General features: G+C 42.4%; 1 protein-coding gene across 1 annotated transcript; it reads left to right on the top strand.

The window, feature by feature from the left end:
- The first annotated feature begins 585 nt into the window (after window positions 1–585).
- LOC106611860 (fatty acid desaturase 6) lies at window positions 586–27,565 on the top strand. The gene is made up of 6 exons (XM_014212475.3): window positions 586–1,192; window positions 6,702–6,868; window positions 7,618–7,798; window positions 16,965–17,152; window positions 17,682–17,861; window positions 24,690–27,565. The coding sequence occupies exons 1-6, from the start codon at window positions 871–873 to the stop codon at window positions 24,837–24,839; spliced, it is 1,188 nt and encodes a 395-aa protein (XP_014067950.1). The 5' UTR covers window positions 586–870; the 3' UTR covers window positions 24,840–27,565.

The following is a 27,565-nucleotide window of genomic DNA, read 5'->3' as shown; positions in this document are numbered from 1 at the left end:
AGAATTTGTTCTTAGCTGACTTGCCTAGTTAAATAAAAATGTCCCCTGGGTTGTGTATGTAGACTGGAGACACGAATGAAGGTCTGTCTGATAGCCTAGTGCTATGTCCCCTGGGTCATGTTTTATTAGAGTGAAAACATTTTGAAATGGGGAGGTAATACCTGTCCAATTAGAAAACCGATATTTTAGTTTTCCGTTGCAAAAAGTTTTGCTGGTGTGCCCAACTGTACACAACCCTGCAACACAGCTGAACAGTTGTAGTGGTAGTCCAGTCCACTCAGGATACCTCCAGTCCTCCTATTTTGCCTACCTCATTAAGAGCGCTGTAGCCAACATGGCACCTGGCCCGCCCCAAACTCTTGCCAACAGCCCATTAAAACTGTCTGTCTGTCTGTCTTATTGAACTTACTCCCCTAGCAACAAGAAATAACTGACACAGTCAGTACTAAGCCGAGGCTGCTAATCCTCTCCTGCCTTAGCCCCCCTTTCCCCGCACTCCTCCTCCTTTCCCCCACTCCTCCTTTCCCAGGACCTCTGCCAAGGTTACAACAGCGATGGGAGAAGGGAGGGGAAGAAGGACAGCAGGGGAGGGACATGCAGTATGCATGAGAGGCTCCGTTGAGGAGAGAGAGACAGATCAGCAGAATTGCTTCTCCAGCTGAGCAACTGGATAAAACTGCCAATAAAACTTTGCACCCTGCCATGCTAACATCAGTCCGGACCCTTTGTGTTCAGGGTACATGTGCAGGCTGATTTCCTCAGAGTCTGGACGCTGCCTATGAGTCTGTCCGTACAGCAGCTGGACACACCGAGCAGTCGCTTTTACTTTAGTTTGTTGTCGGTCAGGAGGGAAGCACAAAAGGAGTTAGCATGCAGAATGTACCAGAGGAGTGGAGGGAAGAACAGAGCGTGGGAGGAGGAGGAGACAAAGATGTTAAACCGTGGGAGGGTAGAGAGGCCTTGTTCCAAAGGAACACCGGTAACTCCAAACAGGACATGTCCACAGGGGTAGAGAAGGAGAATGGAGAGATGATGAACGGAGGGGGAAAGGGGATGGAGGGGACGGATAAAGAGTCGCTGATGATGGAGCTGACCCGTCTGGTTCAGAAGACAGTGAAGGAGAGTAGCTGGTGGGAGCGGAGAGGCATCGACATCACTATCCTTGCCCTTGCCTTTCTCCTGCTACCCCCAGGTAATCTATACAGCCGTCTTACACACTTCATACACCCATATCACACACTTCATAAACCCACCTCACACACTTCATACACCTGTCTCACACACCCATCTCACACACTTCATAAACCCGTCTCACACACTACATACACCCGTCTCACACACTTCATACACCTGTCTCACACACTTCATATACCCGTCTCACACACTTCATACACATGTTTCACACACCTTATAGTCCTTATCAAGGCCAACATATGGTATGCTATTACATGTTTATATAGTGTAGGTTTACCACATTCAGTTCATCCTACCTCCAGGTAGGACATCTACCTGCACACCACAATACATACACCTGTCTCACACTTTAGTGGTCCTCTGTAGCTCAGATGGTAGAGCATGGCGCTGGCAACGCCAGGATCATGGGTTTCGATTGCCACTGAGGCCGCCCATTTGAAAAATATATGCATGACTAAGTCGTTTTCGATAAAAGTGTCTGCTAAATGGCATAATAGTATTATATTATGTTATTTTAAAGGTAGGTAATCATACAGTATATATGTTATTATATGTTTATAAAGTGAGGTTTTAACACATTCAGTTCACCCTACCCCCAGGTAAGACACCTGTCTAACAATGGGAAAATTGGTTGAAATGAAGTATTTTCAACCAGTTTCTCTCACTGGGTATTAGCCTGGTTAAACCAGTTTTTCTCACTGGGTATTAGCCGGGTTAAACCCGATTGAACGATGGGATCAATAATGAGAGCAGGATTCAGTTTGATTTAGTCAGGCTAAAGTCTTTATAAAAGGTAAGAAAGATTTGTTCTAAATACACAGGATATTATGTTATTAATCCATTGTGCCAATATTAGATCTTGAGCACTAACCTGGAACTTGATGTTGAGACAGGGACAGGGACAGAGTAGAAATATACATGTTCTAATGTATAAGTAGACCAGTACATGGCCTCAATTAAATACTGATTTCAACAAGGCTGCACACACACCGCACACATGCTTGATGTCTGATAGTCCCTTGTCCTATCTGGGTCTGTGACCTCTTTCTAGGTCAGTGTGACTGGTATGTCACCAGAGGCTATGCTTAATTTGACAGCTTGATAACACACCCATCTAGGTTAGTTGTTTGATTATCTTTGGAAATCAAAGTCTTTAGGTTCTAAATGCTGTTATATTTCCGATTAGAAAATTGCTTTACATGCTCTCCAATACCTATTTCAGATTTTTTATTTAACCTTTATTCATCCAGGAAGTCCCATTGAGGTCAGACTACCTATTTAACAATGGAGACCTGGACAAGAGGGCAGCTCAATAAAAACACGTAGCTCAAAACACAAAGATCAGCCAGTAAAGGGCCACATTTCTGTTTCTGCTATTTACAATGGCACGTAGCATTTTAGTAGCACTCATCTCTGTGCTACTAATTCTCTGTCAACACTGGACAGTCCAATACTGCCCTGGGGGTGTATTACTGTCAACATGGTGTATTACTGACCTTGTGACTTATCGCCTCCCAATGTTGCTCTTTGAAATAGGAGGTGGGGAAAAGGGGAACATTAGCACTAGACAGATTTTGCTGTGTTAGGAATAGATTGGCAATATCACCAAACCAAAGATCCCCCGCTCCAAGAGAGGCATAGTCCAGGTGAAGCCCATTGAGGTCGCATGCATTTGTCATGTATTCCAGAGTGCATGCATGAAGCTACTGCAAATACATAGTTGTATCATTTTAGTGTAAGTCACTTTGTAGTCTTCTAGGTCCATTATTTAGATATTGGTCCTAGTTCTTTCTCATGTTGGCATGACAACTTTGCAGGAGCAACCTATACCTGTGATGATAACCTGTACCCCTCCCTCACAACATGTACCCCCTCCCATCCCAACACCTACCCTCCTTCATCTGAGCATCTCATTTCAGTGACGTAACCCACACTTGGTACTGCAGTAGGGAAGCGGCCTGGCTCCCAGATAACAGACTGTTTGCTGACTGTGTTCCGGGGAGGGAGGGAGGTCATCCAACACTGTGAACACAGGCATACCAGTCAGAATTAGGCATACCAGTCACAGTCTCACATCAGAATTAGATGTTCATCCATGTTCCTCAAAGGTCAAATTTTGAATTTGTTCCAAACGTCAAATTTCAAAGTGTTTAAGGTTAAGTTTAGGCATTAACTCCACATTTTTAAGGTTAGGGTTCTGGTGTTAACTACAAATTCTTAAGGTAAGACATTTTACATTTAAGTCATTTAGCAGACACTCTTATCCAGAGCGACGTACAGTAGAGTGCATACATTTTATTACATTTTAAATACTGGTTCCCCCGTGGGAATCGAACCCACAACCCTGGTGTTGCAAGCGCCATGCTCTACCAACTGAGCTACATAAGGGCCTATGTATTAACTTCGAATGGTTAAGGTAAGAGTTAAGATTTGGGATAGAAACTTTATATCACTTGATTTGAACTTGCAACCTTTGGAATGATTGGCAGATGTTAATGCCCATCTGCCATTCTCATCCACAACTCCTTAGCGAATCCGAAACCAACTTGAAGAGGACAGTGCTCACTGTTGCCCCTAGTGGCCAGTTTCCATGTTATCTCCATGTCATCTCCTCAGACATGGATGGACGTCACATACGGATTTGTATCATGGGTGACCTGGCTGCATAAAACATCCCCTCCCTAGACCGACGTGTGTTAACATACAAATACAGGAAGGGGAGTGAGAAAGCCACTGTACTAAAAAATGAAGGATTATGCCTGTAAATTAATCCGATTTTTTTATTTTCATTTTTTTTTATTTCACCTTTATTTAACCAGGTAGGCTAGTTGAGAACAAGTTGTCATTTACAACTGCGACCTGGCCAAGATAAAGCAAAGCAGTGCGACACAAACAACAACACAGAGTTACACATGGAATAAACAAACATGCAGTCAATAATACAATAGAAAAGGTCTATATATACAGTGTGTGCAAATGAGGTAGGATAAGGGAGGTAAGGCAATAAATAGGCCATAGTGGTGAAATAATTACCATATAGCAATTAAACACTGGAGTGATAGATGTGCAGAAGATGAGTGTGCAAGTAGAGATACTGGGGTGCAAAGGAGCAAAATAAATAAAATAAATAACAGTATGGGGGATGAGGTAGTTGGATGGGCTATGTACAGATGGGTTATGTACAGGTTCAGTGATCTGTGAGCTGCTCTGACAGCTGGTGCTTAAAGTTAGTGAGGGAAATATGAAGCTTCAGCTTCAGTGATTTTTGCAGTTCGTTCCAATCATTGGCAGCAGAGAATTGGAAGGAAAGGCGGTCAAAGGAGGAATTGGCTTTGGGGGTGACCAGTGAGATATACCTGCTGGAGCGCGTGCTACGGGTGGGTGCTGCTATGGTGACCAGTGAGCTGAGATAAGGCGGGGCTTTACCTAGCAAAGATTTATAGATGACCTGGAGCCAGTGGGTTTGGCGATGAGTATGAAGCGAGGGCCAGCCAACGAGAGGATACAGGTCGCAGTGGTCGGTAGTATATGGGGCTTTGGTGACAAAACGGATGGCACTGTGATAGACTACATCCAATTTGCTGACTAGAGTGTTGGAGGCTATTTTGTAAATGACATCGCCAAAGTCGAGGATCGGTAGGATAGTCAGTTTCACGAGGGTATGTTTGGCAGCATGAGTGAAGGATGCTTTGTTGCAAAATAGGAAGCTGATTCTAGATTTAATTTTGGATTGGAGATGCTTAATGTGAGTCTGGAAGGACAGTTTACTGGACAGACGGGCAGGTGTGGGCAGCGATCGGTTGAAGAGCATGCATTTAGTTTTACTTGCATTTAAGAGCAGTTGGAGGCCACGGAAGGAGTGTTGTATGGCATTGAAGCTCGTCTGGAGGTTAGTTAACACAGTGTCCAAAGAAGGGCCAGAATTATACAAAATGGTGTAGTCAGTATAGAGGTGGATCAGAGAATCACTAGCAGCAAGAGCGAGATCATTGATCTATACAGAGAAAAGAGTCGGCCTGAGAATTGAACCCTGTGGCACCCCCACAGAGACTGCCAGAGGTCCGGACAACAGGCACTCCGATTTGACACACTGAACTCTGTCTGAGAAGTAGTTGGTGAACCAGGCGAGGCAGTCATTTGAGAAACCAAGGCTGTTGAGTCTGCCGATAAGAATGTGGTGATTGACAGAGTCGAAAGCCTTGACCAGGTCGATGAATACAGCTGCACAGTATTGTCTCTTGTCGATGGCGGTTATGTTATCGTTTAGGACCTTGAGCATGGCTGAGGTGCACCCATGACCAGCTTGGAAACCAGATTGCATAGTGGAGAAGGTACAGTGGGATTCAAAATGGTCGGTGATCTGTTTGTTAACTTGGCTTTCGAAGACCTTAGAAAGGCAGGGTAGGATAGATATTGGTCTGTAGCAGTTTGGGTCTAGAGTGTCTCCCCCTTTGAATAGGAGGATGACCGCGGCAGCTTTCCAATATTTGGGAATCTCAGACGATACGAAAGAGAGTTTGAACAGGCTAGTAATAGTAGTAATATGGGGTTGCAACAATTTCAGTGATCATTTAGAATGAGAGGGTCCAGATTGTCTAGCCCAGCTGATTTGTAGGGGTCCAGATTTTGTAGCTCTTTCAGAACATCAGCTATCTGGATTTGGGTGAAGGAGAAATGGGAGAAGCTTGGGCAAGTTTCTGTGGGGGGTGCAGGGCTGTTGACCGGGGTAGGGGTAGCCAGGTGGAAAGCTAGGCCAGCCGTAGATAAATGCTTATTGAAATTATCAATTATCATGGATTTATCGGTGGTGACAGTGTTTCCTAGCCTCAGTCAGTGGGCAGCTGGGAGGAGGTGCTCTTATTTTCCATGGACTTTACAGTGTCCCAAAACTTTTTGGAGTTTGTGCTACAGGATGCAAATGTATGTTTGAAAAAGCTAGCCATTGCTTTCCTAACTGCTTGTGTATATTGGTTCCTAACTTCCCTGAAAAGTTGCAGATGTCAGTCATCTGGCCAAGCAAGGTCCACCACAGGAGAAAGATCAGGAACATCCACATGCTTTACTGCAGAACAGAATGTTCAAGGAACCTGTTTTAGAATGTGTTTGAAATGGCAGGTGTAGAGTAGAGTGTAACATTGTCTATTGTCTATCTTATGCTTATGTAACCTGGTCCCAGAGTTGTTTGGCAAGACAATGACCATAGGAGTTGGCAAGACCGCACAAACAGATCTGGGACCAGGCTAATGCTAACATATGTATACTACGGATCTAAGCTACTCTCCATATTGTGGAATATTTGCATTTAGAACAACGTGTAAACTTGCTAACCTTTGTTTGACCCCTATTCCCTCCCTTGCCCTTATCCCTCTCTCCTCATCTCCTTGTCTCCTCAACCCCATCTCCCCCTCTCTCCTCATCCCCATCTCCCCTTCTCCTCATCTCCTTGTCTCCTCAACCCTATCTCCCCCTGTCCTTAACCCCATCTCCCCTTTCCCTCTCTCCAACAGCTTTCCTGCTGCTTGGTTCGTCCCAGACCCTGGTGTTTGTCCTGGGCATGGTGCTGATGGGCGTGTCCCATGCTGTCATCACCATCAAGGGGACCCATCTGGCAAGTCACGGATCGCTGAGCGAGTCCCCTACCTGGGCCGATGTCTGGGCTGTGTTTTTCATAGAGGTAAGAGAGAGAGGGAGAGAGAGAGAGGGGATTGTTGAGGGAGGGACGGAGAGAGAGAGAACTTCCTGTTAGCCAAAGCGTTACATCAATGAATTCAGCCACAGTAGCGAAATCATGCTGGATTTTAAATTTCTCTTGAATTTGGGTTACTTTTGTTCATTGACCCTACATTTTATCCTCTCACCAGACATTATATTGCAGATGAGGGAGGCAGGTAGCCCAGTGTTTAGGAGCACTGGCCCAGAAACAAAATGGTCGCTGGATTGAATACCCTTGACAACCACGTGAAAAATCTGTCAATATTCCCTTGAGCTAGGCACTTAACTCTAATTGCCCCTGTAAATCGCTCTGGATAAGAGTGTCTACTAAAATGTAATAACATAACTGCTGGACTTTGTCCTTAATTTGGCCTGTTTTTTCAAGCTAGTCATTCAGCTATCAGTCACTCACGTGTCAAGTATCTATGTTCATGACACGCTTGTCTGGATATCGATCCCCATGTCTGTGTCATTCTCTTCCATAGTGCTCTATGAAAATATAAACATGTTTGTCTGCATTTTCTAGTGTTGTTTCATCACACATCTTGATCACAACTCTGTCTGTCTGTCTGTCTGTCTGTCTGTCTGTCTGTCTGTCTGTCTGTCTGTCTGTCTGTCTGTCTGTCTGTCTGTCTGTCTGTCTGTCTGTCTGTCTGTCTGTCTGTCTGTCTGTCTGTCTGTCTGTCTGTCTGTCTGTCTGTCTGTCTACAGGTCTGTGGGTCATTCGCAGCGAGGGCAGGTGTAACAGGCCACATTAAGATGCACCATGCCCACACCAACGTGATCGGCCTGGGTGACTCCAGCACCTGGAAGATACCGTACCTGCCCCGGGGTGTATACCTGTTCATTGCCCCCCTGGCGGTACCTGTTATCACTCCTCTGGTGGCACTAGGTGAGGCACAGCCAGGGTCTGTGTGCATGTTTTTCCAGGGGTAGTGTCTACCTGTTCACTATAGACACATAATGCTCTGTCTCTGTTATGTTGCTGTTGTTTTGAAACAGGAACATGTTGATACAGTGCTTTCGGAAAGTATTCAGACCCCTTGACGTTTTCCTTTTTTTTTCCGGTTACAGCCTTGTTCTAAAATTGATTACATTGTTTTTTTATCCCATCAATCTACAAACAACAGCATTTTTTTTGCTAATTTATATATATAAAAAAAACATAAATGTCACATTACATAACTATTCAGACCCTTACTCAGTACTTTGTTGAAGCTCCTTTGGCAGCGATTACAGCCTCGAGTCTTATTAGGTATGACGCTACAAGCTTGGCACACCTGTATTTGTGGTTACTCCCATTCTTTTCTGCAGATCCTCTCAAGCTCAGTCAGGTTGGATAGGGAGTGTTGCTGCTCAGCTATTTTCAGGTCTCTCCAGAGATGTTCGTTCGGGTTCAAGCCCAGGCTCTGGCTGGGTCAATCAAGGACATTCATAGACTTGTCCCGAAGCCACTCCTGCGTTGTCTTGGCTGTGTACTTAGGGTCGTTGTCCTGTTGGAAGGTGAACCTTGGCCCAGTCTGAGGTCTTGAGCACATTTTCATCAAGGATCTCTCTGTACTTTGCTCTGCTCATCTTTGCCTCAATCCTGTCTAGTCGCCCAGTCCCTGCCGCTGAAAAACACCCCCAGAGCATGATGCTGCCACTACCATGCTTCACTGTAGGGATGGTGCCAGGTTTCCTCCAGACGTGACGCTTGGCATTCAGGCCAAAGAGTTCAATCTTGGTTTCATCAGACCAGAGAATCTTGTTTCTCATGGTCTGAGAGTCTTTAGTTGCCTTTTGGCAAACTCCAAGCGGGCTGTCATGTGCCTTTTACTGAGGAGTGGCTTCCTTCTGGTCACTTTACCATAAATGCCTGATTGGTGGAGTGCTGCAGAGATGGTTGTCCTTCTGGAAGGTTCTCCCATCTCCACAGAGGAACTCCTCCCTGACCACCTCCCTGACCAAGGCCCTTCTCCCCAGATTGCTCAGTTTGGCAGGGCGGCCAGCTCAAGGAAGAGTCTTGGTGGTTCCAAACTTCTTCCATTTAAGAATGATGGAGGCCACTGTGTTCTTGGGGACCTTCAATGCTGCAGACGTTTTTGGTACCCTTCCCCAGGTCTGAATAATTACGTAAATAAGGTCTTCTGTTGTTTTTAATACATTTGCAAAAGTTTCTAAAAGCATGTTTTCGCTTTGTCATTATGGAGTATTGTGTGTAGATTGCTGAGGATTTTTTTGATTTAATCATTTTTTGAATAAAGCTGTAACGTAACAAAATGTGGAAAAAGTCACGGGGTCTAAATACTTTCTGAAGGTACTGTATACAGTACCTGTGTTTGCGCTAGCTAATCATGTGTACATGGCTGACAAAATAACGTGGTTGTTGTTCAGATGTATGGCACCTTCTAATTTGGATTGTTATCTTCACTCCAGGCTGTGATGGTGTAACTGTCTGTCTGTATCTGTTCCTCTTTTTTTTCTCTCTCTTGTCTCTGCCTGTTTCTGTATGTGTTTTTGTGTTTCTCTGTCTCTGTCCCTGTCCATAACTGTATCTTACAGCACTGTAAAAAATGACTCTCAGGATCATCTTTAAAAACACTTCCAACTGGTTACAAATAAATTAGTTAGGTTTTCTCAATTGAAAAAAATGACATTTGTTGAAACCAAATATATGATTAAATGCCAAATGTTATATTTAATTATTAACAAACCTACAGGTAAATTACAAAACAAAGGAAACATAAGGTGTTTTAATAGGGCATTGGGCCACCACAAACCAGACCAGCTTCTATATGCCTAAGCATACTATAGATTCTACAAGAGTCTGAAACTTTATTGGAGGGATGCAGCACTATTCTTTCACATAGAAATTCCATAATTTGGAATAAGTTTTGTTGATGGTGTTGGAAAACGTTGTCTCAGGCGCCACTCCAGAATCTCCCTTAAGTAGTGATGTTACGTTTTATATTGGAACTCCGAGGCCTACATCGAAATCGCTAACGCCTCGATCACACCTACAAGGTCATTGCGCAAAATGGTACGCAGCCTTTTCTGGATATGTGTGCAACAAAAGCTAAACATTCACCTTCTGCTGCCGTTTCTGTCAAGCTGTCTACACATACAATTTGTTTGATAAATCCAACATATGCACCACACAGAACCAGTAGCGGTGTGTGGGTAAAATCACTGGGGAAGCAAGGCAGAAAAAAACATGTGTTGTGATAATTGCGTTGTTTGCTCTATAACCTGTTAGTTCATATGAATTGCAACCGTGACATATGCCTAAGGCCTAGACAATAAGAAGACACAGTGGCAGAATACATTTAACTACACATTTGTTTAATCACAAAACCGGAGAGCAACCTCTGTCCGGTGAAGTCCACAAAGCATATTGCATGTAAGTAACAGTTACACAAGAAAGTTCATGTTTCCAACATTTTCAGACTACTAAACAACCATGGAGAGTTACTGCAAGTTGCAAAGAAAACAGGATCTGCCTCCACTATTCCAGCACCATTTCAACTTCAACATTCCAAAATCATCAAATGACCTATGCTCTAATACAGCAACAACTAAATGATACCAAAAATGATTTAGTCCAATCAATGTAAGCTACAGTAAATATGCTGTCCATGGTTCAGATTTGTGAGTGTGTGCATTTGTGCAAGGAGAAAAAACATGTTGACTCACCCTACTTGTAGAGAAACGCCAATGCCATCCTCCTCTATTTCATGTTGTCAAAACAGACTATGAATTTTATATTTTGTTGTCCTAGGCTACCTTGCTAAAATGCTTGGTCGTTAGCCTAATTTCCTTTCATGGGAAATGTTAGCTAGTTATTAACATTAGCCTTCTACATCTTGCTACATGTTGAACTTACATCCTCTCAGTACAGGGGCACAATGTATTTTATGGTTGGATCAGAATCGCCATTATAATCATTGGCCAGTACGGAGAATTACAGTTGAAGTCGGAAGTTTACATACACCTTAGCCAAATACATTTAAACTCAGTTTTTCATAATTCCTGAAATTTAATCCTAGTATAAATTCCCTGTCTTAGGTCAATTAGGGTCACCACTTTATTTTAAGAAAGTGAAATGTCAGAATAATAGTAGAGAGAATGATTTATTTCAGCATCACATTTATTTCACACATCACATTCCCAGTGGGTCAGAAGTTTACATACACTCAATTAGTAGACTTCCACAAGCTTCCCACAATAAGTTGGATAAATGTTGGCCCATTCCACCTGACAGAGCTGGTGTAAGATCAGGTTTGTAGGCCTCCTTGCTCGCACACTCTTTTTCAGATCTGCCCACAAATTTCCAAAGCCCTGAGGCTTTGTGATGGCCTCTCCAATAACTTGACTTTGTTGTCCTTAAGCCATTTTGCCACAACTTTGGAAGTATGATTGGGGTCATTGTCCATTTGGAAGACCCATTTGCGACCAAGATTTAACTTCCTGACTGATGTCTTGAGATGTTGCATCAATATATCCCCATAATTTTCCTCCCTCATGATGCCATCTATTTTGTGAAGTGCACCAGTCCCTCCTGCAGCAAAGCACCCACACAACATGATGTTGCCACCCCCGTGCTTCACGGTTGGGATGGTGTTCTTTGGCTTGCAAGCCTCCCCCTTTTTCCTCCAACCATAACGATGGTCATTATGGCCAAACAGTTCTATTTTTGTTTCATCAGACCAGAGGACATTTCTCCAAAAATGATGATCTTTGTCCCCATGTGCAGTTGCAAACCGTAGTCTGGCTTTTTTATGGCGGTTTTGGAGCAGTGGCTTCTTCCTTGCTGAGCGGCCTTTCAGGTTATGTCGATATAGGACTCGTTTTACTGTGGATATAGATACTTTTGTACCTGTTTCCTCCAGCATCTTCACAAGGTCCTTTGCTGCTGTTCTGGGATTGATTTGCACTTTTCGCACCAAAGTACGTTAATCTCTAGGTAACAGAACACGTCTCCTTCCTGAGCGGTATGACGGCTACGTGGTCCCATGGTGTTTATACTTGCGTACTATTGTTTGTACAGATGAACGTGGTACCTTCAGGCATTTGGAAATTGCTCCCAAGGATGAACCAGGTCTTGGCTGATTTCTTTTGATTTTCCCATGATGTCAAGCAAAGAGGCACTGAGTTTGAAGGTAGGCCTTGAAATACATCCACAGGTACACCTCCAATTGACTCAAATGATGTCAATTAAACTATCAGAAGCTTTTAAAGCATGACATAATTTTCTGGAATTTTACAAGCTGTTTAAAGGCACAGTCAACTTAGTGTATGTAAACTTCTGACCCACTGGAATTGTGATACAGTGAATTATAAGTGAAATAATCTGTCTGTAAACAATTGTTGGAAAAATGACTTGTGTCATGCACAAAGTAGATGTCCTAACCGACTTGCCAAAACTATAATTTGTTAACAAGAAATTTGTGGAGTGGTTGAAAAACGAGTTTTAATGACTTTAATGAAACCACAAGTCCAAATCCCTACCTCCATCCGTGGCTAATGTAGGATAGGGCCAATTTTAGCTAGCTAGCTACCAGAGGACAACAAAACAACAAGATGTTTCTACCGATGACGTATTTCTCTGTTGCTTCCCCGAACACTTTTTTTTGGATGCACCAGGACAATTCACAGTTGAGCTCACTCAGTTTAGCTCAACTCAGATTGGCTATTATTTTATTTAAAAAATGTATTTCAAGGGAGGCCAAATGCTCGCTGGCTTTCCTTGCATTCATTACTACTGCTGCAAAAATGTCATACTCTTTATGACCAGACCGCATCAGATAGATGGCCTACACATCCAGAGACAAAGGGGTGCTGTTTTGCTTTGTCCAGTGTGATACATTCAGAGATGAAATAAATCATGTAATGCTTGGTTAGCTAATGTGCGGGAGCCCTGGTTGGTCGGGCCAATTGAGGTAGTATGTACATGAATGTATAGTTAAAGTGACTATGCATATATGATAAACAGAGAGTAGCAGCAGCGTAAAATAGGGGTTGGGGGGGGGGCACATAATGCAAATAGTCCGGGTAGCCATTTGATTACCTGTTCAGGAGTCTTATGGCTTGGGGGTAAAAACTGTTGAGAAGCCTTTTTGTCCTAGACTTGGCACTCCGGTACCGCTTGCCATGCGGTAGTAGAGAGAACAGTCTATGACTGGGGTGGCTGGGGTCTTTGACAATTTTTAGGGCCTTCCTCTGACACCGCCTGGTGTAGAGGTCCTGGATGGCAGGCAGCTTAGCCCCAGTGATGTACTGGGCCGTACACACTACCCTCTGTAGTGCCTTAATGATTGTGTTGGAGTTGTGCCTGGCCATGCAGTTGTGGGTGAACAGGGAGTACAGGAGGGGACTGAGCATGCACCCCTGGGGGGCTCCAGTGTTGAGGGTCAGCGTGGCAGATGTGTTGCTACCTACCCTCACCACCTGGGGGCGGCCCGTCAGGCAGTCCAGGATCCAGTTACAGAGGGAGGTGTTTAGACCCAGGATCCTTAGCTAGTGATGAGCAAAGGACCCGCCCTCCAAGACACCTAAACCACCCGATGTCACCGGAAGGCCAAAAAGATAATCAAGGACAACAACCACCCGAGCCTGTTCACCCCGCTATCATCCAGAAGGCGAGGTCAGTACAGGTGCATCAAAGCTGGGACCGAGAGACTGAAAAACAGCTTCTATCTCAAGGCCATCAGACTGTTAAACAGCCATCACTAACATTGAGTGGCTTCTGCCAACATACTGACTCAAATCTCTAGCCACTTTAATAATGAAAAATTGGATGTAAAAATTGTTGTGAAATTGTTAGATTACTTGTTAGATATTACTGCATGGTCGGAACTAGAAGCACAAGCATTTCGCTACACTCGCATTAACATCTGCTAATCAGGACAACAGTGTGTATGTGACCAATAAAATTTGATTTGATCTTTGAGGGTACTATGGTGATGAACGCTGAGCTGTAGTCAATGAATAGCATTCTCACATAGGTGTTCCTTTTGTCCAGGTGGGAAAAGGCAGTGTGGAGTGCAATAGAGATTGCATCATCTGTGGATCTGTTTGGGCGGTATGCAAATTGGAGTGGGTCTAGGGTTTCTGGGATAATGGTGTTGATGTGAGCCATTACCAGCCTTTCAAAGCACTTCATGGCTACAAACGTGAGTGCTACGGGTCTGTAGTAATTTAGGCAGGTTGCATTCGTGTTCTTGGGCACAGGGACAATGGTGGTCTGCTTGAAACATGTTGGTATTACAGACTCAATCAGGGACATGTTGAAAATGTCAGTGAAGGCACCTGCCAGTTAGTCAGCACATGCCCAGAGCACATGCCCTGGTAATCCGTCTGGCCCCGCAGCCTTGTGAATGTTGACCTGTTTAAAGGTCTTACTCACATCGGCTATGGAGAGCGTGATCACACAGTCGTCCGGAACAGCTGATGCTTTCATGAATGCCTCAGTTTTGCTTGCTTCGAAGCGAGCAAAGAAGTGATTTAGCTCGTCTGGTAGGCTTGTGTCACTGGGCAGCTCACGACTGGGCAGCTCACGGCAAGCCCTGCCACATAAGACGAGCGTCGGAGCCAGTGTAGTACGATCTTAGCCCTGTATTGACCCTTTGCCTGTTTGATGGTTCGTCGGAGGGCATAGCAGGATATTTTATAAGCTTCCGGGTTAGAATCCCGCACCTTGAAAGTGGCGGCTCTACCCTTTAGCTCAGTGCGAATGTTGCCTTTAATCCATGGCTTCTGGTTCGGGTATGTACGTACAGTCACTGTGGGGACGACGTCCTCGATGCACTTATTCATAAAGCCAGTGACTGATGAGGTGTACTCCTCAATGCCATTGGAAGAATCCCGGAACATGTTCCAGTCTGTGATAGCAAAACAGTCCTGTAGTTTAGCATCTGCTTCATCTGACCATTTTTTTTATAGAGTCACTGGTGCTTCCTGCTTTAATGTTTGCTTGTAAGCAGGAATTAGGAGGATAGAATTGTGGTCAGATTTACCAAATGGATTGCGAGGGAGAGCTTTGTACGCGTCTCTGTGTGGAGTACAGGTGATCTAGAATTATTTTCCTTCTGATTGCACATTTAACATGTTGATGTTAGGTACAACTAATTTAAGTTTCCCTGTATTGAAGTCTCTGGCCACTAGGAGCACCACCTTTGGCTGAGTGGTTTCCTGTTTGCTTATTTCCTTATACAGCTGACTAACTGCGGTCTTAGTGCCAGCATCCGTCTGTGGTGGTAAATAAACAGCCACGAAAAGTATAGCTGAAAACTCTCTCGGCAAGTAGTGTGGTCTGCAATTTATCACAAGATACTCTACCTCAGGCAAGCAAAATCTAGAGACTTCCTTAGATTTCGTGCACCAGCTGTTGTTTACAAATATGCACAGACCGGCCCCACTCGTCTTAGCGCAGTGTGCTGTTCTATCTTGTCAGTGCAGCGTGTATCTCACTAGCTGAATATCCATGTCATCATTCAGCCACTATTCCGTGAAACATAAGATATTTCAGTTTTTGATGTCCCGTTGGTAAGATATTCGTGATCGTACCTCGTCTAATTTATTGTCCAATGATTGCACGTTGGTGAGTAATATTGACGGTAACGGCAGCTTTCCCACTCTCCTTCTGAGGATCCTTACGAGGCATCCCGCTCTGTGTACTCTGTACCTGCGTCTCTTCCTCTTGCAAATAACTGGGATGTTGGCCTTGTCGGGTGTTCGGAGAATGTCCTGTGCGTCCTGCTTGTTGTAGAAAAAATGTCTAATCCGAGGTGAGTGATTGCTGTCCTGATATCCAGAAGCTCTTTTTTTGCCATAAGATACGGTTGCAGAAACATTATGTACAAAATAAGTTACAAATAACGCAAAAAACCCAACATAATAGCCCAATTGGTTGGACGCCCGTAAAACTGCTGCCATTTCTTCCGGAACCATTTTAGAAGAGACCTCTTCTACTTTTATTTATGAGCGGTACTGACATGTTGAATGCACCGAGCTGTCTGTCTAAACAACTGGCACACAGCTCGGACACCCATGCATGCCACAAGAGGTCTTTTCACAGTCCCCAAGTCCAAAACAGACCATGGGAGGCACACAGTACTACATAGAGCCATGACTACATGGAGCTCTATTCCACATCAAGTAACTGACGCAAGCAGTAAAATTAGATTTAAAAAACAGATAAAAAACACCTTATGGAACAGCGGGGGCTGTGAAGTAACAAACATTGGCACAGACACATGCATACACACACACACACACACACTGTAGATATGTGGTAGTGGTGGAGGAGGGGCCTGAGGGCACACAGTGTGTTGTGAAATCTGTGAATGTATTGTAATGTTTTTAAAATTGTAGAAACTTAATTTTGTTTGACCCCAGGAAGAGTAGCTGCTGCTTTGGCAGTAGCTAATGGGGATCCATGATAAATACAAAATACAAATACAAAAATCTACACTGATTGAAGTGTACTTAGCAAGTGACATCAATAAGGGATCTTAGATTTCACCTGGATTCACCTGGTCAGTCTATGTCATGGAAAGAGCAGGTGTTCATAAAGTTTTGTACACAGTGTACATGCAACCCATTTTTTCATGTTGTACGAAGTAGATTTTTTTTCACTTTGGAATTACCTATCCCAATTGTCTTCAGTTGGATTGGCCTTCCCTGTGGCTCAGTTGGTAGAGCATGGTGTTTGCAACGCCAGCATGGTGTGTGCAACTCCAGGGTTGTGGGTTTGATTCCCACGGGGGGCCAGTACAAAAACATGAAATGAAATGTTTGCATTCACTACTGTAAGTTGCTCTGGATAAGAGTGTCTGCTAAATGACTAAAATGTAAAATGATTACAAACAATTAAATACATGGAATGGCATCAAACACCTGGAGACCATGGGTTTAATGTATTTGATACCATTCCACTAATACCGCTCCAGTCTTTACCACGAGCTCGTCCTCCCCAATTAAGGTGCCACCAACCTCCTGTGGTTTGTTGTAACTGACTGTGTCTGTCCCCGACTGTGACTGTAACTAACTGAGTTGTCTGTGTCCCTCTGTTATAGGTCAGCTGAAAGAGCACTCAATGGGCCAGGCCCTGAGGACAGTCCTGATGGTGTTCCTGGGGTTGTATGCTCAGTACTGGCTGTTGATCCATGTCTCTGGGTTCCAGTGTCTTTACAGCACCCTCCTCTGTATGCTGCTCTCCAGGGCTATGTTCTCCCTGCCCTACATACACGTTAACATCTTCCAAGTGAGAAAGCATGTACACACATTGATTTAGGCAAGCACACACACGCACCCTCAGCAAAGTATATAATCAGTGGGTAACTGACGATTTGGCTAGTAGGGAGCACCAGTTATGAAGGAAAAAACATCTCCTCCAATATGTTGTTTCTCCATTTGTGTTACTATTGATGGCAGCAGTCTTGTCTCCATGCTCCCCGGTACTCCCACTGTGGGTGCCTGCTTGTATTTTGTCCTATTTCAAATATGTACATGTGAATTTTACCCTGTACTGTTAAGACCATTGTAGAGGCATTTAACTGAATGGTGGGTCCGTAGAGATAGAATAACATCTGTCTATGGGTAGACCTCCCGCACACAGATTACACTATACTCTGCATCTCATCTTCTTCTACTACATTGCAAATGTGTCCAGGGCAGCAAAATCATGCCAACAGTTTCTCTCTGGGTATCTTTCCGTTCAGTGAATCAGCGGGGGCTCACACACACCCACCCACACACCTTTCCATTAAACCGTCCACTCCTGTTCTGTACAGCACATCGGCCTGCCTATGTTCTCCCCGACCCGTCGGCCCAAGAGGATTTACCAGATGACCCACGGGGTTCTGAACCTTCCTCGGAACCCCCTGCTGGACTGGATCTTTGGACACTCCCTCATCAACTGTCACGTGGAACACCACCTGTTCCCCTTCCTCTCCGACAACATGTGTCTCAAGGTACAATGCAGACAACGTGTATCTCAACGTACAATGCAGACAACGTGCACCTCAACATACAATACAACATGTATCTCAAGGTACAATGCAGACAATGTGTATCTCAACGTACAATACAACGTGTCTTAAGGTACAATACAGACAACCAGGGTGGCGTTAATTCCAATTGAATTTCTAATTCCAAATTAAATTCCGGAGTTTAAGCAAGAAGTGGAACATTTTATTGGAATTGAATTGGAATTGTAGTAATCTACATTTTTTTTATTGGAATTTAATTTGAATTTAGACTGTCTTAATTTGATTTAAAATTGTACATTTGAATTGAACAAGAACCGTCCTTGGGATTGGAATTTAGACTGTCTATATTTGATTGAAATTGTACATTTGAATTGAACAAGAACCATCCTTGGAATGGAATTGGAGTTTAGACTGTCTGAATATTTATTGAATTGGAATTGAAGAAGAAAACCATCCTTGGAATGGAATTGAAATTGAATTGGAATTTAGATTGAATTTTAATTGGAAAATAAAATCATCCCCGGAATGGAATTTTAATTTAGAATTTTAAAACTGGAATTTTGTTGTAATTGTTCAAATTCCAGTTACTGGAGGTGATGCATTTAGCATTAAAATCGAATGCAATCTTTGTTTTCAATCGATCAAATAATGATAATTGTATACGCACATGACTAATATATACATAATATCTATATAATTCTATACAATTTTTTTATGTTTACCAATGAGGAGTTGACATGCAATATATTTCTGGTTAGGTTATTTTGATCCATTTAAAGGGATAGTTCACCCTAATTACATATTGGTTTCCTTACACTTAAGCAGTCTATGAACTATGACATTGTAATTTTGTAATTTGGGTGAGCTTAAAGGTGAATAATGGCAAATTTAAAAAATGTGGAGAAGGAAGCAATTGCGGCCTGCAATTTGGGGCATTCCTGCATGTAGAACCCCACTTTATACTTCCATTGGTCAATATTTAAGCTAGGACAGGCGGGAGGGGCTCTCCAGTACTGTAGGTGGCGTTAATGCACAATACATCAGTAGACAGTGTCCTTCGTCCCTACCTGTCGGGCACTGTTTATGCAGGAACCAATGGGATGCTCGAGGGGGGGGGGGTTGTTCATGAAGGACCCAATGGATGCTCGAGGGGGGGCGTTCTTGCAGATGAAGGAAAGCCTACATGCAGGAACGCCCCGGATTGCGGGCTGCAGTTGCACACTATTGAAAATGTGTCTGTGTTCCTAAACTCCTGACTCATTGTTGGACTGTCTGTCAAAGTGCACACCTCTCTCACAGGGAGAGTGAGGTAGAGCGAGAGTGAGAGCTACGTCACAGGGTTATACAATCCCCCACTCACTGCAGTGCTAGATAGAACTTTGTGGAATAACACAAATGTACGACATAAATATAAATGTTCTGTCACAGCGGAAATACTATACTGAACCAAAAAACATAAATGCAACATTTTTCTACGATTTTACTGAGTTACAGTTCATAAGGAAATCAGTCAATTGAAATAAATAAATTTGGCCTTAGTCTATGGATTTCACATGGCTGGGAATACAGATATGAATCTGTTGGTCACAGATACCTTAAAAAAAAAAAGTAGGGACCTGCATCAGTAAAAAACAGTCTGTATCTGGTGTGACCAGCATTTGCCTCATGCAGTGCGACACATCTCCTTCACATATAGTTTATCAGGCTGTTGGTTGTGGCCTTTGGAATGTTGTCCCACTCCTCTTCAATGGCTGTAAGAAGTTTCTGGATATTGGCGGGAACTGGAACACACTGTCAAACACATCAATCCAGAGCATCCCAAACAAGCTCAATGGGTGACATGTCTGGTAACTATGCAGGGCATGCTCACCAGACATGTCAGCTTCCAGGATTTGTGTACAGATCCTTGCGACATGGTGCTGTGCATTATCATGCAGAAACATGAGAGAGTGGCAGCGGATGAATGGTACGACAATGGGCCTCAGGATCTCGTCACATTATTTTTGTGCATTTAAATTGCCATAGATAAAATGCAATTGTGTTTGTTGTCTGTAACTTATGCCTGGCCATACCATAACCCCACCGCCACAATGGGGCACTCTGTTCACAACAGTGACATCAGCAAACCACGTGCCCACATTCCTGCAGTCAGCATGCCAATTGCATGCCAATTGCACTCTCCCTCAAAACTTGAGACATCTGTGGCATTGTGTTGTGTGACAAAACTGCACATTTTAGAGTGGCCTTTTATTGTCCCCAGCACAAGATGCACCTGTGTAATGATCATGCCGTTTAATCATCTTCTTGATATGCCGCACCTGTCAGGTGGATGGATTATCTTGACAAAGTAGAAATGCTCACTAACAGGGATGTAAACAAATTTATGCCTACATTTTGAGAGAAATAAGCATTTTGTACGTATGGAAAATGTTGGGGATCTTTTATTTCAGCGTATGAAACATGGGAACAACACTTTACATGTTGCATTTATATTTTTGTTTAGTGTAAATTCCGGAAGTCCAATCGATTGTGAGATATGGCATATACATTTTATATGATACATTTGTGTCGCGGGTTCACAATTGCACCTTTTATGAAACCTCTGCCAAGCAAGGAGGAAAGGAGCCAACCTAATCCCACCTGCCACTGCAACCCCATTGGACATAATTTCACCTGCCAATCAACATTGTCCATCTTCCCTCTGACTGTATTCTCGTTGCATCGTGTGATCAGATAATTATGGCAAAATATATCTACTAAAATGAGAGTGAACGACAAGTGTGTGTGCAACATAACGTCCACTTCATAGTATAACACAGTATATGGGCTAAAAGTCTATTTTATGTAACAAATGTTTCAATCGATTGGAACGTTACTACAGTAGCCAGCTGACAGCGACATAGCCACGTTAAGTCATTTGGGGGTGGGGGTGCTCGAAAAAAATGTTTTCCCCCGTTGCAGACGGCTATATAGGTCTACTAATATAGGACTATTAACGCCCAGTGTACTACTTTTGTGAAAAAATATATATTGAAAAAAATAGACTTTTTTTTCAGAGGGTGCTGCACAGTGGCGATTTTAGCATGTAAATCTTGGTGGGGCAAACTCATTTATTTTCATTTTTATGTATGCCAGCAAAGCCACTACACAACACAACAGTAAACAATACATTAATTGGACTTTAACGGTGACAAACAGTGCCCACAAACTGTTAGGGCCAACATAAAGCTATCCCAACAGCAGAGTCCCAACACCTTACCACTCTTACACCTGGCTATCAGCAGAGCCTTGTCTGGCAGCGAAACAGTTCATTCATCCTCATTTACTGCCTTTAAAAAAAACACAGATGATATGGTTGACTTGCTTAAACAAATGTGGTTTCTACTGACAATTGAGATGTACAAACTATGGCATAAGTGGACGACGAGCGGATAAGAGGCAATCCGTAATATCGATTAAGACATTAATGACCGAGCTAGGACAGACATTATTCCGTTACTTTTAGATTACTTTCCCCTTAATAAGAGGCAATAGAAGAAGACAAAAATGTATGTTACCAATTGAATGACATCTATTGCAGGATAAATAAATGTTAAAGTTTACAAAGCTGGCAATATACAGTGAGGGAAAAAAGTATTTGATCCCCTGCTGATTTTGTACGTTTGCCCACTGACAAAGAAATGATCAGTCTATAATTTTAATGGTAGGTTTATTTGAACAGTGAGAGACAGAATAACAACAACAAAAAAATCCAGAAAAACGCATGTCAAAAATGTTATAAATTGATTTGCATTTTAATGAGGGAAATAAGTATACATTAACCTCAGCTCTGAATCTACAAAATGGCACTCTATCTAATAGAACTCAGAGGGTTTTCTTTAATGAAAGCTTCTCTAATGTCAAACATGTAAAGTGTGGTGTACAGCAGGGTAGCTCCCTAGGCCTTCTACTCTTTTCTATTTTTACCAATGACCTGCACCTGGCATTAAACAAAGCATGTGTGTCCATGTATGCTGATGATTCAACCATATACACATCAGCAACCACAGCTAATGAAGTCCCTGAAACCCTTAACAAAGAGTTGCAGTCTGTTTTGGAATGGGTGGCCAGTAATAAACTGGTCCTGAAAATTTCTAAAACTAAGCATTATATTTGATACAAATCATTCCCTAAGTTCTAGAATTCAGCTGAATCGGGCAATGAATGGTGTGGCTGTTGAACAAGTTGAGGAGACTAAATTACTTGGTGTTGCCTTACATTGTAAACTGTCATAGTCAAAACATATAGATTCAATGGTTGTAAAAATAGGGGGAGGTCTGTCCATAATAAAGAGATTTGACACGACAAAGCATGTCCTGCATGCTCTAGTTTTATCTTATCTTGATTATTGTCCAGTCATATGGTCAAGTGCTGCAAAGAAAGACTAAGTTAAGCTGCAGCTGGCCCAGAACAGAGCAGCACGTCTTGACCAATTTCAAGGAAACGTACACTATTATACAGAGCCATGAGTGCATGGAACTCCATTCCATCTTTTATAGCACAAGTGAACAACAAACCTGGTTTAAAAATAACTAATAAAGCAACACCTCACGGCACAACGCCTCTCCCCCATGTGACCTACTTGTATGTACAGTTGAAGTCGGAAATTGACATACACTTAGGTTGGAGTCATTAAAACTCGTTTTTCAACCACTCCACAAATTTGTTGTTAACAAACTATAGTTTTGGCAAGTTGGTTAGGGCATCTACTTTGTGCATGAAAAAAGTCATTTTTCCAACAATTGTTTACAGACAGATTATTTCACTTATAATTCACTGTATCACAATTCCAGTGGGTCAGAAGTTTACATACACTAAGTTGACTGTGCCTTTAAACAGCTTAAAATGTCAGAAAATTATGTAATTGCTTTAGAAGCTTGACATCATGGGAAAATCTAAATTACTCAGCCAAGTCCTCAGAAAGATAATTGTAGACCTCCACAAGTGTGGTTCATCTTCGGGAGCAATTTCCAAACTTCTGAAGGTATCACGTTCATCTGTACAAATAATAGTACGCAAGTATAAACACCATAGGACCGCGCTGCCGTCATACCGCTCAGGAAGGAGACGCATTCTGTCTCCTAGAGATTAACGTACTTTGGTGCGAAAAGTGCAAATCAATCCCAAAACAACACCAAAGGACTTTGTGAAGATGCCGGAGGAAACAGGTACAAAAGTATCTATATCCACAGTAAAACGAGTCCTATATCGACATAACCTGAAAGGCCACTCAGCAAGGAAGAAGCCACTGCTCCAAAACCGCCATAAAAAAGACAGACTACGGTTTGCAACTGCGCATGGGGACAAAGATCGTACTTTTTGGAGAAATGTCCTCTGGTCTGATGAAACAAAAATAGAACTGTTTGGCCATAATGACCATCTTTATGTTTGGATGAAAAAGGGGGAGGCTTGCAAGCTGAAGAACGCCATCCCAACCGTGAAGCAAAGGGGTGGCAATATCATGTTGTGTGGGTGCTTTGTTGCAGGAGGGACTGGTGCACTTCACAAAATAGATAGCATCATGAGGGAGGAAAATTATGTGGATATATTGAAGCAACATCTCAAGACATCAGTCAGGAAGTTAAAGCTTGGTCGCAAATGGGTCTTCCAAATGGACAGTGACCCCAAGCATACTTCCAAAGTTGTGGCAAAATGGCTTAAGGACAACAAAGTTAAGGTATTGGAGTGGCCATCACAAAGCCCTGACCTCAATCCTATAGAAATGTGTGGGCAGCACAGAAAAAGCGTGTGCGAGCAAGGAGGCCTACAAACCTGACTCCGTTACACCAGCTCTGTCGGTAGGAATGGACCAACATTCACCCAACTCATTGTGGGAAGCTTGTGGAAGGCTACCAGAAACGTTTGACCCAAGTTAAACAATTTAAAGGCAATGCTACCAAATACATATTAAGTGTATGTAAACTTCTGACCCACTGGGAATGTGATGAAAGAAATAAAAGCTGAAATAAATAAATCATTCTCTGACCTAAAACAGGGAATTTATACTCGGATTAAATGTCAAGAATTGTGAAAAACTGAGTTTAAATGTAGTTGGCTAAGTTGTATGTAAACCTCTGATTTCAACTGGATGTAAGTGTAACTGATAGATCCACACACACTCACACACACACACTACATGTTAATGTAAGTAAATTGTAAAGTATTTTTGTCTGTAATGTCTTTTTCGTTATGTGTCGGACCCCAGTAAGACTAGCTGTCGCAATTGGCGTTGGCTAATGGGGATCCCAATAAATCAAATCTACGATCACGTCACCAGAATAAGACCTGTGGTATTTATTGGAATGGAGCATCAAGCACGTCACCTTGCACATTGACCACCCTGTGAAGTTCATCATAACCTATTTAATCTGTAGCCTAATAAACTGTATGCTCTCCCTATGAGTCGTAGTGTGAGGACCACACAACATGTCATTGCGTGACTCCAAGTTTACTTCAATATTATGGTTATATCAATATTTTAGCATTTCCACTGACATTTCTCGCATAATTCATTTTACCGAAAGAAAAAGATCCCACCTTGTCTAAAGTATTTTGTTTTGTCAACATTCGGAAAGTTTATCTGACATATACTTTACTTGCATAACAAGGTTGGATGGAAACCTGGTTAAAGAAGCTTCTTTCAAGAAAATGACATTCACTTTCACCTCTAAATTATGTGGATCTTTGTGAGAACTGTTGATGTAGAAAATGGCTTTATAAAATAAATGTTGTTGATTAATATGAACCCTTTCCTCCCTCCTCTCCTCTCAGGTAAAGCCCATCGTGTCCCAGTATCTGAAGGAGAAGGAGCTCCCATACCAGGAGGATAGCTACCTCTCCCGTCTGCAGCTCTTCTTTCACAAGTACCAGGAGCTCATGGTTTTCGCCCCACCCATCACAGAGCTGGTGGGGGTGCAGTGATGGAGCAGAGAGGTGGAGGATGAGGCGGAGGGCAGGAAACAGGGAATATACCATCTACTAACCCACGCTGCTGTGTGCAGTCAGTGAATTAAGAGATTACTATCACTGTCCTACTGTATCTAGGAGGATCATTCTTTAAGTGCACAAACTCCAACTAACTGACATTAACATAGCAATATATATATACTGCAATATTAATAAATTATTTCTGTCGAAAAACAATTACATGAAACAAACACATTGTAAATGTATCTGCATGATCTAACACTATAACATGATAGCTATACCAATGATCTTTACTCAAGACAATGTGTGTAGTTAAACAACAACCCACTGGGCACATACCGGTTGAATCAATGTTGATTACACGTCATTTTAATGAAATTATGTTGAACCAAATTGGAATAGACTAATTGATGTCTGTGCCCATTGGGAACAATAATAAGGCACTTTATGGCATACATACACTACCATTCAAAAGTTTGGGGTCACTTAGAAATGTCCTTGTTCTTGAAAGAAAGCACATTTTTTGTCCATTAAAATAACATCAAATTGATCAGAAATACAGTGTAGACATTGTTAATGTTGTAAATGACTATTGTAGCTGGAAATGGCATATTTCTTTATGGAATATCTACATAGGCGTACAGAGGCCCATTATCAGCAACCATCACTCCTGTGTTCCAATGGCACGTTGTGTTAGCTAATCTGATTTGATCATTTTAAAAGGCTAATTGATCATTAGAAAACCCTTTTGCAATTATGTTATCACCGCTGAAAACTGTTGTTCTGATTAGAGAAGCAATAAAACTGGTCTTCTTTAGACTAGTTGAGTATCTGGAGCATCAGCATTTGTGGGTTTTATTACAGGCTCAAAATGGCCAGAAACAAAGACCTTGTTTCTGAAACTCGTCAGTCTATTCTTGTTCTAATAAATGAAGGCCATTCCATGCGAGAAACTGCCAAGAAACTGAAGATCTCGTACAACACTGTGTACTACTCCCTTCATAGAACAGCGCAAACTGGTGCACAACTAAGCAAGAGGACAATTACATTAGAGTGTCTAGTTTGAGAAACAGAAGCCTCACAAGTCCTCAACATTAAATATTACCCGCAAAACACCAGTCTCAACGCGCAGAGCGACTTACAGTAGTGAGTGTATACATTTTCATACTGGTGCCCCGTGGGAATTGAACCCGTTGCAAGCGCCATGCTCTACCAACTCTACCACATGGGACCAGCTCTTCACACTATAATACAGGCCAGTTTATGATCTAACATAGCAATAAAACATAACATAAACTAGGTTTACCACCAGAGGTGTGTTTCCGTCAAACAGACTAGTTGCGGATAAAAAAGGCTGTGCGTGATTACATAGTGCACATAAAAATTACTTTTGTGGTTAAGTTCCCATGTACCAAATAAAAAACACAAGTCAAATGAGTTTCCATCGCAATTTCAACTCTACCTTTGGTTTTGTTACAAAAACTCTTGCACAATCTGATTTTGGCGCATACTCTCTAGACAAGACTTCACCGATAAACTGGATAGGGGGTTCTGTGATGAGACATGGATAGAATGTAATTTAATTGAATAATTGGCAGCCAAGAACCGATCATCATGTCACGAGCATTCAAATAATAGCCTTCCCTCAATATTTAGCCAATTGGACATTTGCATGATCACCGTGCACTTAACCACCATGTGATGTTCATCATTACTTATTTTATCTGCCTATAAACCTTTAATGCTTTTCCACTACGTGGTGGTAGGCCCATATCGCGTGACTCCAAGTTTACTTCAATATGATGGTTATTATATCAATATTTTCTGCATAAAGGTGTTTCCATTGCCATTTTTAGCATAATTAATTTTACAGACACAAAAAGATCCCACAATGTCGAACGAACGTCTGTTGACATTTATGAAATTGTATGGACATTTCCTGTTTCTATAAACCCTGTCGTGACTTTTTTATGTGTCAGGTAATTCTTCCGCATGAAGAATTTTGAATGACACTGAGGGGCAGTGTTTTTACAACTAATGCCGGTTTGCCTGAGGCTGATGCCATGCAGGTGTTTGTACACGTGCATATACACTCACTCTCTTTCAAATAAACACATACAAGAACACACACATACATGTAATAGTGCCAGACATGCACACAAACATATACAGTTGGCATTGCGGTTATGATTTTAGTTGTCCTTGATGTTATTGATGTTATTTTTATGTTTTGCATTGTTGTTTGCTGTTTTCTTCTGTCTTTTTCTTTTTTCTCTTTAGTTCATTCTCTTGGTTGTTGGTGCTTTGGGGGGTTCTTGGAGGTGGGGAATGGAATTAACTGTATACAGATTTCTTTCGAACTTCATGGAATTATAGACAGTTTGTGTTTGATGATTACTCTGCCAAGAGCTGTGACTTGAATAAACTAAATGACTGAGATTGTGTCACAAATGGCACCCTATTCACCACTCTATAGCCAATAAGGCTCTGGTCAAAAGTAGTGCACGATATAGGGAATAAGTTGCCATTTAGGACGTAACCTAAATGCTGCTTTAACTGACTATAAGGAGATTAGTCAAGACCTCTGAATTGACCCCTTTTTACCATAGACAGATGTTGAGTTATGAGTGCCGTTTATTTTGCAGTGTCTTTAATTCAAAAGCACATCCTTGTTTGCACTAAGTACATTCTATATGAAATAAATAATGTAATAATGTCCA

Source organism: Salmo salar, chromosome 01 (genome assembly GCF_965601325.2).
Source record: "Salmo salar chromosome 01, fSalSal1, whole genome shotgun sequence".
Lineage (NCBI taxonomy): Eukaryota > Metazoa > Chordata > Actinopteri > Salmoniformes > Salmonidae > Salmo > Salmo salar.
This window is presented reverse-complemented; position numbering and strand designations above follow the sequence as displayed.